A 16,462-nucleotide genomic window follows, 5' to 3' on the forward strand; every position below is an offset into this window, starting at 1 on the left:
ACCCAAGCTTTATACCCTGCCCTACCTAGTCGTAGGTTTCTTGTATATATTAATGTCCTTAATATCCTTCAGATCGGACTAGTTTTTCCCCTCTTTACTCAGCTACCATTTTGCTGGAATTTCTACGGAAAAGTGTATTCTCTGATCACACGCACTGCGGCGGACCAAGCACATTTTCCCGTACTTAGTTCCTTCCCCCCCTCCATTTATACCCAACAGCCCCTCTCGTCAGCAGAGCGCATCTGGGCTCTTATCGGATGCCCTTTCTTCTTCAATGTTGTCCATGCATACCTCATACTTCACCCATCCGGATTTGAATGATTCTGATGTTCGGGAGAGGGAGAGTCACGATAGCCGATCGGATATTCCTCCATCTTTATTAGGGATTCGCGGCTCCGTCATCCGAGGCAGCACATCCAGCGCCAGTACCGGTGTTAGCACCGATGATGCTTCAGTCGATTCACTGGATTGGAATGGCGAATCACCGTCGGTCGACCGAGACCAAGAGCAGGTGAAGGGATATTCGCATTTCGACTCGGTGCAATTGGACGATATTATGGAGTTACCCAAGGTGGAAGAACTGGAAGAACTCGACGATGACTTGTTGAGTATTAAACAAGCGGATGTGGAGTCGGGCCCTCCCGCTGTTCCACGGAAACGTGGTCGCCCACGCAAACATCCGCTGCCAGCTCCCGGAGGTCAGGCCAAGATCACTAAAGGTCGCTCCAAGACTGGTTGTATAACCTGTCGGAGGAGGAAGAAGAAGTGTGATGAGACAAAGCCTTCGTGAGTTGCGTGTTCCACCAGTGGGTCGTCTTGTCTAACAAGGGATAGTTGTCAAAACTGCCAGAAGAATGCGGTCGTCTGCGAAGGCTACCCACTCAAGGAGATTTGGAAGAGTGGGAGACAGAGACTAGCTGATGGTAGGTGCTTTTTACATTTTGATTCTGACTGTTCTTGATACACTAACTTCGTTTTTTCAGTAGCTCGATCCCAGTCTCTTACAGCCGTCCCGCGCAGTTTACCCCTCCTCATCGATGGCATCGAAACGGATGTCGACCGTCGCTTTTTGGACCATTTTGTGTATGGTTTCAGTCGCGTACTAACGCTCATCAACGATGATTCGAATCCCTTCAAAGAGATTCTTCTCCCGATGGCGACACAACACAGGGGGCTGATGCATTCGCTAATGTGCTTGTCCGGATCGCATCTCTCAGGTCTGGATCCCGAACCAAAGCTGAAGGAGCGAAAGTACTTTCATTTCCATCACGCTATCCAAGATCTGAAAGATAATATCAATGCGTCATCATCAGCCAAGAGCCCCGACGAGGATGATCGACTGCTAGTCGAGGACCCGATCATCGCATCCACCATCGCCCTCAGTTTGAACACCATCTGCGAAGGTGAAACCAACGGCGAATACCGACCGCACATGGATGCCGCCCGGTACCTACTGTTGTCACAGCAGCCACGGAACGAAAAATTCCGCCAGTTCATCGTCGAGTTCTTCCAGTACCACGACGTCTCAAACTCTCTCACCTCGCTTGACCGCCGTCCCAACCTATTACACAACGACCTGCACATGCCCAACTTCGTACCTGGCGTGTCAGCGGGGATGTTCCTCGGCGTATTCGACGGTCTCTTCAACTATATCTCGGAGATAACCCAGCTTCGCGACCGTATTCGCGAACGCTTCAACGAGGGCTATGAGCCGGCAGTGGACTACCAGACGCTGAGCGAGGCAGTTTCCATTGATATGGCCATCCGCACTTGGGAGACCTCCCACGAGCCCGACACCCCGAACTGGTGCCTGGCCCAGCTATACCGCCAATCAACCTGGGTGTACCTGTACCGGACGATCCGGCCCTCGCGACCGAGCGATAAAATCGCGCAGGTCGTCGACGACGGCCTCGACTACCTGGATCAGCTGCCACAGGATGCATCCGCTTTCAGTATCGTGTTGATGCCGCTTTTCCTGCTTGGTTGTTCTGCGTTCATGCCTGAGCAGCGCCAACGCATTACGCAGGGCTTCGAGAATCTCAAGTCCTATTCTAACCTGCGCAACATCGAGCCTGCTTTCAAGGTCGTTACGCGGGTTTGGGAGATTATGGATACCCGCATGCAGGATAGTTGGGACTGGGAAAAGATCATACGTGACATGAATATGGATTTCTTGATTACTTGAATACCCTTTGCTCCCATATCCTGCCTTCTTCTCTTCTCCCCCTCTTACCATTCTGATACCCTGTTCTATTCTATTTACTTTACCTTATTATTTTCTCGTTCTCTCTTTGTTCATTATTACCGTCTTGGAAAGGGGATTTTCCGCCCTTTGTCCCATACCGAGGGGACACGATGATCACCCCTCAGACGAGGCTGTACCATGTGGCGTTTTGATTTGATTGTTACTGCGACTGTGATGATGATGCATATGTATTTGCATCTCGGAGGCCCGGGAGTATTACTATTACGTTTGCGTTTGCGTTTGCATTTGCGTTTATGTTTCTTTTTTTTTTCCGGCTTGCGAGCATCGGTGCGCCGCGAAGTTTCCGTGTCAAAGGCGTATTATTCTCTGGCTGCATTGCATGGCCCGATATAAGCGCCAAGCCGGTCCTTCCAAAAAGCCTTCCGATCCAAAAAAAAGGCCGAGCTGGTGTTATTTCTATGGATGAGTGATATCGAGTGGCCGACTGGATGATCTCATGAGTTGATGGAGGGCGTTCTTGTGTCTGGAGGAATGTGGCCTGGTCTGGTCCTGTTATTTGATTTGGTTTAGGTGATTGTATATATTCAGCTTTCCCTTGGAGTTTCTTGCGTGGCAGAATAGGAATTGGGTCTTCATCCTTGTACAGTATCGGATTTGTCTATTTCTTTCAGATGTATTGGGGATGGTCACAGTGTCTAGGCCTTGGATCCTGCATCTCCTTACTTTATTTCTTTATTCTTTCACTGACAGTTCGGGGTACATCCTTGACTATAATGCAGTCAGATTAATGCTCTTACGCAGAACTGTACATCTGGAGATATAAACCTGAGAAGTTACGACTTCTAAGAGGCTCTGGCCTCAACATATTTGTATTCTTAGGTGTCTTCGTACACTATTTAAATACTATCAGCATGTCCGATTTTGCAATATATGTAACTCTTGTGATGCACCTATAACAGGTGGGACCCCGGTGACAGCTCCTCGCCTATGCAAGGACCACGTTGCTGCGGGGTGACCGGCCAATCGCATTGAAAATTCGGAGGCTAAGTATAGTCCGGGTCAGGTCTGAGGCAAGGAGAATTAATAGAATTAAGTTTGTCGGACTTATGTGACTGTTCACGAGGTGAATTGCAAGGATCTGATGTCGAATTAGCCTTTCAGGCTCAAGCCGGCGAAGGAGTCGGATTTTTTTTGGCACATTCCGGGCATCATCATCTTGCATCATCACATTCCATCCATCCCAGCCTACAACATAGTAAACTCGAGATCCACCACCTGTATAGCACATCCGAACAAGGGGGTCTTGTTTGGATGTTCTCGCTCCACCGGCAAAATCCACCATGGAAAAAGATGAGATCATCCCCGAATTGAGTGCAAAGCAAGCGGTCCTCCCGGCAGATATACAAGATACTGCATACAACCTCTCTCTGCGTGCAGTAAATCCAGTATGCATCAAAGTCCGCAACTTATCACTCGAAGTCAACACCACTCCACCAATATGGGAGACCTCGCCATCACAGATCTGGCAACGCTTGCGGGGCCAAAGGCCTTCAAGAACCAGCAAGACAGTCCTGGACAATGTATCCGCCTCCATGCCAAGCGGTAGCCTAACTGCCATCATCGGAAGCAGTGGCTCAGGCAAGACCTCCCTACTCAACCTAATGGCCAACCGAATGAGTCTCTCCCGAGCAAACACAAGCGGAACAACAACCTTTAACGACAACCGCGACATCGCGCGCATCCGCAGCTCCTACGTTATGCAAGAAGATGTCCTCATCCCGACTCTAACAGTCCGCGAGACCCTGCGCTACTCGGCAGACCTCCGCCTCCCACCACCAACAACTCCAGCAGAGCGCCACGCAATCGTGGAACAGGTCATCCTCGAACTAGGACTGAAAGAGTGTGCCGACACCCGCATTGGCACGACAGCCCACAAGGGCTGCAGTGGCGGCGAGAAAAGACGCACCAGTATCGGCGTGCAGCTCCTGGCGAATCCATCTGTGCTTTTCTGCGACGAGCCCACGACCGGTTTGGATGCTACCAGTGCATTCCAGATTATTAGGACTCTGAAGCGTCTCGCGTTGGACGGGAGGACAGTTGTTGTCTCGATTCATGCGCCGCGCTCTGAGATCTGGAGCCTTTTTGATAACGTTGTTCTATTAGCCAGGGGAGCGGCGGTTTACAGTGGTTCGGTGGAAGGGTCCTTGGCGCACTTCGAGGAGTGCGGACATGTTCTTCCGCCGTTCGTCAACCCAGCGGAGTTTTTGATCGACCTTGCTGCCATTGATAATCGGACGGAGGCGCTTGAGGCTGCTTCGAATCTTCGTGTTGAGCGGCTGAGGGAGGTGTGGCGGTCGAAGCAGACTGTAGCTACAGATACGGAGGCAGAAGGCAAAAGAGAAAAGGAGACACCGAAACCAGAGGTCGGTAGCTTTGAGACGGGAGCTGTGAAGCACGTCTCATTTCGTCGACAGCTCCGCGTTCTGACGTCTCGCACTTTCAAGACTACCATTCGTGACCCGATGGGTGTTGCTGGTAGTCTTCTTGAAGCTGTTGGAATGGCAGTCATTAATGGGTGGATCTTCTTGCAGCTTGATGAAAGCCAGTCCGGGATTCGCTCGCGAGAGGGCAGTCTATACACTGCTAGCAGCTTAAACGGCTATCTCATTCTGCTGTACGAGACCTATCGGCTGACAATTGATATTCGCCTGTTTGACCGTGAACGCAACGAGGGCGTGGTTAGTGTGCCGGCTTTCCTTCTCAGTCGACGAGCAGCTCGGTTACCATTGGAGGACCTTCCCGTGCCGTTGATCTTCTCTATCATCTTCTACTTCATGGTGGGATACCGTCTGGATCCGGCTCAGTTTTTTATCTTCTTCGTCCTCTCCCTGATCACGCACTACATTGCCGTAACATTTGCTGCGGTGGCCATTAGTGTAGCACGGAGTTTCCCTGGAGCTAGTCTGGTGGCAAACCTATCCTTCACGGTGCAATCCTTTGCGTGTGGATACTTTGTCCAGTCTAACCAGATCCCGGTCTACGTGAGGTGGTTGAAGTGGTGTGCCTACACCTTCTACACATTTGGGGCTCTATGTGCAAACGAGTTTATCGGACCCAATGGCTCAGAATTGGGGCAGTTCTATGACTGTCCATATTCCGATGACCCTCTGGACCCAGCCTGCAAGCAATATACCGGGCGCTACATCATGGAAAGCCTGGGAATGCCGACCAACTGGATCTGGCGGCCTATTCTGGTGCTAGTCGCGTTTGCTATTGGTCACTATCTCTTCGCCGCTCTTTTGCTCCAATATAACCGCTTCGCTATAGATGTTGCCCAAGCACGAAGAACTGAAGGAGACCAAACTAGTGGAAAATCTAAGGTCGCTATCCGCCCAACAGAGGAGGTGCGCAAAGTGGCAATATCGCTTGACAAGTACGCGTTGGATATTCGAAAGAGACAATACCCCTGGGAAACTGCGAAGATACTGCAGATTCTGAGACCCATTACCGCTGAGTTTCAGTCAGGAGAGCTGAACATTATCATGGGCCCATCTGGAAGCGGCAAAACATCACTGCTCAACTCCATTGCCCACAGGCTGCACGGGTCCGTAGGAACACAATACTGCGTCCATGGTAACATGCTATACAATGGTGCCGTACCCTCAGAGAGTGTGGTCCGCTCAGTGACATCCTTCGTAACGCAAGACGACGACGCACTGATGCCCTCACTAACCGTCCGAGAGAGTCTACGATTCGCCGCAGGTCTACGTCTCCCAACCTGGATGTCACGCGAAGAAAAGAACCGACGCGCAGAAGAGATCCTCTACAAAATGGGACTAAAGGAATGCGCCGACAATCTCATCGGCAGCGACCTCATCAAAGGCATCAGCGGCGGCGAGAAGCGGCGCGTAACAATCGCAATCCAAATCCTCACAGACCCCAAAGTCCTCCTCCTCGACGAACCAACCTCCGGCCTCGACGCCTTCACAGCAATGTCCATAATCGAGCTCCTTCACAGCCTCGCCGCCGAAGGCCGCACCTTAATCCTAACCCTCCACCAATCCCGCTCCGACCTCTTTACCCACTTCTCCCAAGTCCTCCTCCTAGCCCGCGGCGGCTACCCCGTCTACGCAGGCCCCGGAACACAAATGCTCGCGCACTTCGCCGAGCAAGGCCACGAGTGTCCACGCACAACCAACCCAGCAGACTTCGTCCTGGATCTCATCACGGTCGATCTCCAGCAAGCAGACCGTGAACTGGTCACGCGCGAGCGTGTGCATGGCCTCATTTCCTGCTGGCAAGATAACCCTCTCAGGTTAGGGCCAGACCGTCAGACGTCGCAGATTGCCACGCCTGCGGAACTGGGAAGTCTGAAGCGCCAGATGCTGCCATTCCGCGTGACGTTCCCACTGGTATTGCACCGCTCTGTGGTCAACTTCTGGCGCCAACCGCCGCTGGTTATGGCGCGGTTGGCGCAGATTCCAGGGATAGCGATTATCATGGCGCTCTTCTTTGCGCCGCTGAAGAATGATTATGCGGCTGTGCAATCACGTATGGGATTTGTTCAGGAGTTTGCGGCGTTGTACTTCGTTGGTAAGTTTACTCCACTCTTCCCCGGTTCTCTTCGCTGGATGTCCTTTTTGTATAGACATGCTAATATCCGAAAACAGGCATGCTCCAAAACATCGCAATTTACCCTAGCGAACGCGACGTCTTCTACCGCGAAGAAGCAGACAACTGTTACACAGCATCAACATTCATCCTCAGCTACACCGCAATCGAAGTCCCCTTCGAAATAGTCTCATCACTAATCTTCGGCGCGTTAGCCGCCTTTGCAGACAACATGCAACGCACCGTAACGATGTTCCTCATCAGCGCGTTCAACTGTTTCTGCATAATCAGCTGCGGCGAGTCCTTGGGCATAATGTTCTGCACGCTGTTCTCGCACGTTGGCTTCGCCGTCAATGTGACGTCTATCCTGCTCTCCATCTCGACCATCCTCGGCGGCGTCATGAGTCTTAATGTCAACAATGTGCTTCAGGCGCTGAATCATCTCTCGCCGATTAAGTATGCCATTGCTAATCTGGCGCCGTATTCAATGCATGGTCAGGTGTTTCATTGCTCTGATGCTGAGAGGCTTGCTAACGGGAGTTGTCCTATTGATTCCGGTGAGCAGGTGCTTAAGCTCTACAATCTGGATAAGAGTGGGCCGATGAATGTTATGGCGTTGGGTGTTTGCACGATCATATATCGGCTTGTTGCTTATGCATTTCTCAAGGCTATGAGATCGCATAGACTCATGGAGCGGTGGAGGGAGTGGCGGGCTCAGAGGAAGGCTAGATAGATCTGGATCTCTTTTCTTTTGGTTGATGTCTATTTCTTAGTTGAGATACCCTTTCACATGCTGGTTGCTTTCTTTTTCAGATCTACAGTCCCTCCCTATATAAGGGATAAGCTTCTGGTCGTGCCCGCTACCTAGGGGGCTAGATATTAGGCGGCCCCCTAGGCGGCTATTAATCTTCTAGATCTCACTTAGAACGGGGGCTAAATAATATCTTTAATATCCAAGTAGAATTAACCTAGGAACACTATATAGCAAAGAAATCTCTGATTTCACCCTCACGGCACTATACGGTCCTTCTGATGAAGTCATAGAACAGGATGTTTAAATCGATATCATCCTATCTTCACTTATCATCTCATTTTCACTTCTAATTTACTCGCAGCTACACCACGGCATACTCTCCCTAGAGACTCGCCCGAGCTCAGTGACTCTTTAACCGTAACACAAGCGACTATTGCATACTTCCACGCCTCACAGGCCCATATCACTTGCGAGAGCGTGCCTCCAAGTGTGCTGCCGTCGTTGGTTCATGGCACGACAATGACAAAGATGGATGCTTTGGCTTCCAACCATGGATTACGCTAAAAGAACGGCGACAAAGAAACTCTATGCGATTAACTACTTTGGGAACCGAGACACTGAGTTTGAACCGAGATAATACTGACTTTTTCAAAGCTGGAGACTACCGAGACGTGGCCACGTGATCATTTATGTGAACCATTGGGCATCAAAGTCTGCGATATGTACGTCACACAACGTAAAAAAAAAAGCATATTGTTGACTAACATGGAAGCTGGACGTGGAAGCTGGACGTGGTGTCAAATATGACCTGTCAGGTTGATCTCTGGTAATCGACGGTGAAGCCTGTGACTCACAGTTTTACCGAGAGCACCCGGTCTACCCAACAGGGCAGGCCGTAACAGGCAACATTAAATCCAGCTCCCATGTTGTTCAATGAGAATAATAGAGTTGGCAGGAATTTATCCCCACCCTTTAACAATGGTTCTAGACTGCGCTACCAAGAAAGAATTAAGCCACGCCTAGTGAAAGCCGGTAGTCTTGGCAGATGGAAGCCATCGAAGCCATCGAAGCCATCGAAGCCATGGAAGCCATGGAAGGGTTTGAAACGACCAAACGGCAAAAGAGGGGAAAAAACTTTAAGCATAACACAGTCCATTGGACAAAATAACCTTAATAATCAGTTTCTTTCAATTGCCGGTTCGCCCCGATTAGTTCTTCCCAGACAATTTGACTGGATGTTCCCACGGTTGGTGGCGAGTGGTTCACCCAGATAAACAATGTCGCCACTCAATAGGAACAGTCCTGCCAGACACATTCTGGTAGACGTGAATGGATAACTCGGCACTTTGAGTTATGTACCTGCCTGGAAGGTTCTGTACCTGTCGGTGAGTTGTGTACCTGTCTGCCATGAGTCTATATCACGTGTTCTGCGTTGTACAACATACTATGTAGCAATATATAACCCTATGACGAAAGTAATATAATAAAACACACACAATCACTAAAACCTGAATAATGACAACAGCACCTTTGTAAAGCGTTGTTTCAAGAGCGAAAAGCGCAGATCAAAGCCAAATTAATCCGCCTCGGTCTTTTGACAAAAATATCCAACAAATCAGGCCGAAGCTTTGAGGCGGAAATCTCGAATCGAAAATCCTGAAGCCACAAACCACTCAGTGGACACTTTAAACGTTATCCGCTCTTCCGACTGGCGGAGGATCGACACTCTGTACAACGGGCCTGAAGTGTGGAGCCAGATCTACGAATGGGAGATTTGTGTGTTGGGGTCTGTTAAGGGTCCCTGTCTATCACTTGTTCTAGAGCGTGATTATACTTGGTCTCGGTGTGTTGGGCAGAGTCTTCGTGGTTCCACTATTATTCGCTCCGTGGGATGTTTTGTGTATGTGATCATCCATGGATCTGTGGATTCGGGGATTTTACCGGTTTGCGCCTACGCTCCGCCTACGCTCGTGGTCTTTTACCTCTTGGGTTTTTTTCGGGGCATTTTTGCTTCCCAAGGATTTTCAGGTTTTGGGTCTAATTTTTTTTATGTGAAGTTTTTGTTTATAAGTCATTTGTAATACTGGAGATTGAGGAACACTTTTTAGAAGTAAAGATCGTATATTTCGTGTAAATCTTGTGCCTATTTGCAAGCCTATCTATTTCTCTCCCACACCATATATATAAAACTCCCATTTCCCCATATCAATCCAAGTGTGGGGGGTATTTCCAAAAGCCGTAAGAAATCATAGCTCGTGCCTGCCCCAGCGGGAATCAACCTGCTATAGATGGGGAGAAGACATGTCGAATCAACCGAACATGTTGCATAACAAAAAAATCACCAATCTCAAAAAAGCAATCACTAGCTAGGGTGTGAAAAGGTATATAAAAGAGTGGATGCACGGTTCAACCGGCAAAACAAAGAACAGCACTGGACACATCTAGGACTGGCCAAGAGTCAAATCAAGAGCAGTGTTGATTGGGCAGCCGTGGGTAGCATGGTCATCAGTGGGCGTGAGGTAAGCGGCGGAGCAAGCGGTATCACCAGCACTGCAGATGGCCTTGGGGCAAGTGGAGCTCTCGCCAGAAGGCACGACGGAGAAGCCGAACTCGGTGAACTTGTTGTTGCCAGCCTGCATGTCAATGCAAGACATGTCCCAGAAGATGGTGTCACCGGCCTCGGTGTACTCGAACTGGAGGACATCGTTCTGCTGGGGGTCAAGGGCCAGTTTGATGGAGATGCCACCGCCGTTGGGGTTGGTGCGCCATGCCTCGGAGTAGACGCCACCACCGCTAGTGATGGTCTGCATGGGGCCAACGTCGCCGGCAACAGACCAGGCGTAGACATCCTGTGCGAGGTTGTTGGTGATCGTGACACCGCCGCCGTCTCGGCGAACCATCTGGCGGCGGACCATGTCCTGGGGAAGAGCCGAGGCGATGGCGGAGAAGAGGGCGGCAAAGCCAAGAGTCTGAGTGAACATCATATTGAAAGATAGTAAGATGTAGATATAAAGACTGATGTAGTTGGAATGTGATTTGAGTCTAGTCGATAGACGTAAGGAATGCAACGAGAGTCAATCTCGAGATTTGAAGAGAGTGAATGTAAAGAAGGAATGTACTGATTGTACTTTGTAGTGAATGTGTTGAAGAACAGAAAATCTCTGGGTGAACGAAGGGGTTTATATAGATTTTGAAACGAGAGATGCATACAGACCCTGAGTGTGAAAGAAAACGTGAAAAGCCACCCATACTTCGAGCCATGGATCGGGTCAGGGAATTGTGGGGCAATTGAAAGGCAAAAGGCGAAAAGGCAAAAAAAAGAATAAAAAGAATAAAAAGAAGAAATTCCAGGGAAAAAAAAGAGTGGAACCAAATCAGGGCGTCCCGCCTCCCTCCAGGGCTCATTCGAGGTTTCTGTCAAAGAGAGCCCAGAATAATTGGGTAGAATCAGACAGCGATATCGGATATGTAAGATATATACAGATACACTATATTATTCTACTTATCAACTGCATAATCTGCATTGCTACGAGTTAGGGCATCACCGCTACCTGTTCATAGTACATGTGAGTTATAACTTTATACGAGGTAGACCATAATCTGGGCGTGTCAATACAGAGACTGCGTGTTTATACAATTTACCACTATGAAGTTGCCCCACCGATCGCCTAAATGCCACAACTGACAGCGTGGCAATAGTGCACACAACCCCTCGAACCCCACGTCATGGCCATCCGGCCGCATCCGCGGTTCTTCCAATCAGATTGAAGGAATTCACTTAAAAAAACTTCGAACCGGCAAAGACCATGGCAAAGACCATGGCAAAGAACATGGCAAAGAACATGGTAAAGAACATGGCAGAAGCAGGGCAATGGCTGCACAGCCAATTATAGCGCATTTTCGCCAGGAACCACTGGGGGCTTGGAGCTCATTGTATGGATGTGGTCTTGGCCACCACAACTTTTCTATCAAATTCCTCGTATTACATTCGGGGAAATAATTGTAGAATAGAAACAATCCAAAATCTAGAATTAAAGTCTAATGAGGGTTTGAGGCAAATATCAGTAATTAATCAGTGTCGAAGAGAAATCAAGGTGTATGCTGTACTTCAACATCATAATGATGGCAAGTAGGACATTACCAAGCAGACAACTATATTGCACAATATACGCACGTATTCTGAAGAATCTCAATTCAGCCAGTAATAACATCTCCTACAGATTATTACTGCAATTACCAATTTGACCGGCCCGGCTCCTCTATGCTTGTCGATTAATTCTTATACAAACTTATCCTTACTAGGTAGGTGGGAGCTGACACTCCACAGCTCAGACCCTCTTACAAGAAAATACTACATGTACAAATATGTATAACCAACTAACTAACTAGTTAACTATTGTATCGGAATAGTCCTGGACCCCTGTGTCAAAAAGCCCTGAGCCAATGGCATATTTAGCAATATCCCAGGGGGCCCACCACACGCCTCTGACGTTGATCTGGGCCCTGCACAAACTCACTGTACCTGGCGATCGAGTCTGGACTCTTTTTTGGCAAAATCATGTTCTGCATTGTACACTATAATACATACAAAGTAGTATGGAGTACTAATTCTCCAGATAGAATCATTTACCCTAAGTGGTTCTAAATTAGGGCTCCTATCGGGGATATTTAGTTCTGAACTGATAAAGCCCGACTAAAACCACCTTAAATAAAATAGGTCTTGGGCAATAGCCATGTGCACGGAGGCTGACACTAAGAACTCTCAAATAATAAAAGAAACTACCCCTGGTATACACAAATGATTTCTCCGATGTCTCACGATTATTCTGTTTGTTTTGTTTTCTTCACTTCACACTCCATTGAGCTCAGATGTTGATCCACTCTCCATCAGTGCCTCTGTAAGCCACTGAAGTCAGCGTCACAGTCACCGGTGGACTTTCCTAGTCTGGGTGGGACGAGCTGGAGCCTTACCCCCACCAACCCCCCACAAACCTCCCACCAATTAGCCCCCCTCCGCTTTCCTTCTTTGCAGCTTACCTGCAGTCTAGATCGCCAGGGGAACCAAACCAACCCGCAGGAAACGGTGCCTGTCAAGGGAGGGGTTGGACGGAGGATCCCGGATCAGGCATCTACCAATACGGAGCGCGCATGGCTGACAAACTAGCCAATGCGCCCTCGCTGCCCTCCTCTTTCTTCCGGTGACCAGCCAACTCCAAGTTAATCTGGCGGTGGATGTGCACCAGCCAGTCCACGTAGCTCTGGGCCTCGTTATTCCGGTCCTCCAGCAGGAGTCGGGCGAACTCGTATTCCGCCCCGTCCAGGCCTTGCCGGGCCAGTTGGATCGTTACGGACTTGGACCCGCGCACCGTCGACAAGTACTGCAGCAGGTTACGCACCTGTGCGTTCAGGTGTGTCTCAAGCACAGGCAGGGACGAAGTGTTGGGGTTCAGACCCTGGAGGGAGTCGTGGCCCGGCCCGAATAGGTCTTCCAGTAAATTGGGTGAGACCTGCGCGTGCAGCCAGAGTAGAACTGCCTGGCCGTTGTCCACGATGTAGACACCACCTTCTTCGATACGAGAGAAGCTGGCTCGCAGGGAGGGCGGGATTTGGAGCTGTCCGTGCTCGTTCGCAAATCCATCTTCCGGCTGCATGTTGTGCACAGGGATAATGCGAGGGTAGAGGTACAAGGCCATTTCCGTGCAGCCCATTGACCGGATCATGCGCATGTCATGCGCCCGTCGGTCTGATGACTCGGGCCCGGCTTTGAATGCTCTCGACTTAACCAAGCTGAGCATGTACATCGAGAACTCCTTCAGGTTCTCCGGTAGAACTAGCTGGCCGGGAGGGTGCGAGCCGGAGAAGATCTTGCGATACCCGCTGAAGATATCGACTGTCTTCTCTGAGATATTGGCTCGGATGTCCTTGAGATTCTTATCCAGGGTTTTCGAGGCGGCTATAATGGTATCAGTATAAATAGTCAACGTTTTCTGACAGATTATCCAACTTACCCTCTTTGGCAATAACCGAGACCACGGCATCCTGGTCGACAAACTTCATCGTCTCCATGCCTCCTTCATTAACCGCCGCCACAACGTTGATACATCGGACACGGCGTTGACCGTCTGCAGAAGTGTAAAGCAAAGCGGCCTGGAAGTGCGCATCCAGCTTGGGATCGAGTTTCCCGTCGTAGCTGAAGAGCACGCCGATAGCCTTATCGGCATCGACACCGGCAATATCCAGATCAGCGCCGAGTGTGTGCTGGACAAAGTTTCCGTGGTAGGAGGACACTTGGAGTCCATTGGAGCATCGGACTTTCATCAGGGTCTGATATCCCGTCTCACGAGTGACGGCATGAGTGATTTCATGCCGCAGCTTGAGAAGATCGCGCGGGGCATGGAAATTAGGGTAAAAGAAGGTCTCGCCGCCGGTGAGACTAGAGACGTGTCCTATGAACTAAGTTAGCTGATGCTCTGTATACGGCGCAATGACGCTTTCAACATACCAATTGTTGCCACATCAAGGTATGTGCCACCAGGCGCGGCCATGAACAGATCCAAGCCCACGCCAGCTTCAGCCAACTTGGTTGCCGTCTTCTTCCAAGCTGGGTTTTCTGTGGTGAAAAGTTTCCGTTCCGCATCCGTTCCATGAACTTTAGGATCTTCTCTGATGACCAAGTGTCCTGGACCGCAGGTAGGTAAGCTAGCCACCGCGCAGACGATCTTGCCACCTGTAGTCTGCAGTGCGGAGAGCGCCGAGTTCAATGTCGGCAGCAAAGCCGACTCCGGGTTTTTGATAGAAGAGAAGATTTTAGGTATCCGGCTGAGAAGAGAAGTGATCACAGACCTAAACATAGTTAGTGATCCGTAGGAGACTGGGAAGAGGGTATCACATACTTCGATTCATATGGGTCCACAAAGAGACCTTCGCTCAGCGGCACAAATGGCTCATCCAAATCGGTCATAACCATCATTTGTGCTTGTTCCAATGCCGCCTATGAACGTGTTAATAGACGAAAGCATCACACGGTGAGGAACACATACGCTCAGGTTGTAGAAGTGCACCTCCTTATCATACGTAACAATGCCGACCTTCGCCCCAACAGGCAATTTCCGTGATGATTCATCGCCTTCGGCACCCTCTGATGCTTCATCATCACCACCGTACAGAGCATCCTTGATACCTGCACAAACACCCTTGAGGAATCCCCGATGAACCGACTCCCGGCTGACATCGATCAAAAAGAGGGTTTGAAGGCCCACTGGCTCCTTGTTCCAGTATTCCTTCGGGACCGTAAACTCCACAGTTCCCATCAGCAATTCAGGACGCTGCATGCGATCCACACGCGCACCGGATGGGTCCAGCGGCGCAAAGTATTCGGGAGGCGTATCGTTCGGGAACGTGCACATATTACAGACGAACTTGCTGCCGCCAGATCGGAAGGACATAAATGGGTTGATATATGTTCGGCATCGTCGGCATCGCGGGGGACCAACATCCCCGAAGTCCAGCACGGGGATCGGTTGTTCGCCGGGATCCAGAGGCGCGAGGGGCTGCAGGATCATGCCCAATGGCAAGCCGGTCGAGGTAAGGAAGTCAGAGGCGGAGGGGATGTTGTTGAGCGTTAAACGAGCGTATTTAGGAGAGGAGTTGCCTTGGTCCTGAGCCACGAACGGGATCGCTGCTGGTGGGGGGAGGTGTTGGTCCATTGTCGGGTAGACATGGTTGAAATAGTATTGAGCGGGCAGGTCGCGCGATCGCGGGATGCTGGGAATATGCTCTGGGTCAATTCGGCCTGAAGTAGGGACAGAACCTGCACCACTCGGCATGCCAGGTATGTCGGCGACAGACTGGCCAGATACCAACCCCACCGCTGGGGAAACTGGTCGGTCAGCATGTTGGTTCAAGCCTGTGTTCAGGAACTGCGATTGTTGTTGTTGTTGTTGCTGCTGCGGCTGCTGCAAGCCTCCTTGATCCATGCCAGTATTAAATCCTTGCACGGGGGGTGCTACACCACCCCCGATGTCGTGGTGAGCATGACGGTGCTTCTTCCGGTGTGTCCTGGCCCCCGCATCTGCTGCAATTCCCAAACCGCTCATCTGAGAGGCTAGACCTGCCGTACCAGGATCCGCTGCACCCATTGCTTGTTGTGGTGCATTGTATGCGATGCCAGGACTCGCTAAACCCGGTTGTTGTGGTGAGCCGTAGGCGGGCCACTGATTCGGCGCCGGGTTGGCGTAAGGAGCTCCGGGTTGTGGAGGCGCGGCGCTGGGAGGATACCCAGCTGGGTATTGCTGAGGGGGAGGCTGAGCCATGTACTGTGGATTGGAGGGGTCTTCGCTGGATCCCTGACCCATTGTGTTATACATTGAAGGGTCGGCCATGGTGGATCATGCCGCGGGGTGTGAAAAGGCGAGAGAGGTCACACAAGGGTGGGATTGAGAAATGGAGAGAGAAAAAATACAGAACCTCAACAAATCATCACGTATGGAACAGAATTAGGGAATAAAGAATAGCAAGAGACTCCTATGTTGTATGTTGACGATATACAGTAGTATTGACCACCTAAACTCACTCGGATTTACGTACTTCCGAGGTTCTTCACGTGGGCCTTCTCGTTGCACCCGTTAACACTCGTTATACTTACTCTTACTCTTCCTCTTCCTCTTCCTTATAAAACGTTAATATTATAGAAGACAGCATCCTCCAATGACTTTAAAATTGCCAACCTGTCCTTTTTTTAAATAAAATGTAGTATGGCCCGCTATTCGTCACTCTGCATAACTCCGTTGTTAGAGGCAGACTAGCGATCCGGAGAACATCCCACTCTTTGATAGCTCCGAAGCCATAGTTACAAGGTTGGCACACATGTCAACATCCCAAGGTTCTCATCA

The 16,462-nt window shown here is 50.1% G+C and overlaps 4 protein-coding genes across 4 annotated transcripts; 2 read left to right on the plus strand and 2 right to left on the minus strand.

Moving 5' to 3' along the window:
- Positions 1–251: 251 nt before the first annotated feature.
- On the plus strand, positions 252–2,459 carry N7471_005071 (Zn(II)2Cys6 transcription factor). Its single transcript, XM_057277790.1, has 3 exons — positions 252–786; positions 835–923; positions 984–2,459. The coding sequence occupies exons 1-3, from the start codon at positions 275–277 to the stop codon at positions 2,183–2,185; spliced, it is 1,803 nt and encodes a 600-aa protein (XP_057137400.1). The 5' UTR covers positions 252–274; the 3' UTR covers positions 2,186–2,459.
- A 1,087-nt stretch (positions 2,460–3,546) lies between these two features.
- Positions 3,547–7,550, plus strand: N7471_005072 (putative ABC efflux transporter; the record flags this gene model as incomplete). The annotated part of the gene is made up of 2 exons (XM_057277791.1): positions 3,547–6,799; positions 6,877–7,550. The coding sequence occupies 2 exons, from the start codon at positions 3,547–3,549 to the stop codon at positions 7,548–7,550; spliced, it is 3,927 nt and encodes a 1,308-aa protein (XP_057137401.1).
- A 2,462-nt stretch (positions 7,551–10,012) lies between these two features.
- N7471_005073 (putative extracellular thaumatin domain protein) lies at positions 10,013–10,555 on the minus strand (the record flags this gene model as incomplete). Its single annotated transcript, XM_057277792.1, has 1 exon — positions 10,013–10,555. The coding sequence occupies one exon, from the start codon at positions 10,553–10,555 to the stop codon at positions 10,013–10,015; it is 543 nt and encodes a 180-aa protein (XP_057137402.1).
- A 2,027-nt stretch (positions 10,556–12,582) lies between these two features.
- Positions 12,583–16,079, minus strand: N7471_005074 (Sec23/Sec24 family protein). Its single transcript, XM_057277793.1, has 5 exons — positions 14,612–16,079; positions 14,465–14,562; positions 14,074–14,414; positions 13,580–14,017; positions 12,583–13,524 (listed from the first exon to the last, which is right to left on the minus strand). The coding sequence occupies exons 1-5, from the start codon at positions 15,950–15,952 to the stop codon at positions 12,701–12,703; spliced, it is 3,042 nt and encodes a 1,013-aa protein (XP_057137403.1). The 5' UTR covers positions 15,953–16,079; the 3' UTR covers positions 12,583–12,700.
- Between the last annotated feature and the right edge of the window lie 383 nt (positions 16,080–16,462).

The sequence above is a fragment of the Penicillium samsonianum genome (assembly GCF_028829775.1).
Source record: "Penicillium samsonianum strain IBT 33392 chromosome Unknown utg000003l_segment0_segment0, whole genome shotgun sequence".
Classification (NCBI taxonomy): Eukaryota; Fungi; Ascomycota; class Eurotiomycetes; order Eurotiales; family Aspergillaceae; genus Penicillium; species Penicillium samsonianum.

Excerpts from the sequence above, each read along its gene's own strand:
- N7471_005071 (XM_057277790.1), top strand. The coding sequence starts at position 275 with ATGTTGTCCATGCATACCTCATACTTCACCCATCCGGATTTGAATGAT. Across the intron at positions 787-834 it reads TGTGATGAGACAAAGCCTTC|TTGTCAAAACTGCCAGAAGA; the intron begins GTGAGTTGCGTG and ends AACAAGGGATAG. Across the intron at positions 924-983 it reads GAGACAGAGACTAGCTGATG|TAGCTCGATCCCAGTCTCTT; the intron begins GTAGGTGCTTTT and ends TCGTTTTTTCAG.
- N7471_005074 (XM_057277793.1), bottom strand. The coding sequence starts at position 15,952 with ATGGCCGACCCTTCAATGTATAACACAATGGGTCAGGGATCCAGCGAA. Across the intron at positions 14,563-14,611 it reads TGCACTTCTACAACCTGAGC|GCGGCATTGGAACAAGCACA; the intron begins GTATGTGTTCCT and ends ACACGTTCATAG. Across the intron at positions 14,018-14,073 it reads CCTTGATGTGGCAACAATTG|GACACGTCTCTAGTCTCACC; the intron begins GTATGTTGAAAG and ends CTTAGTTCATAG.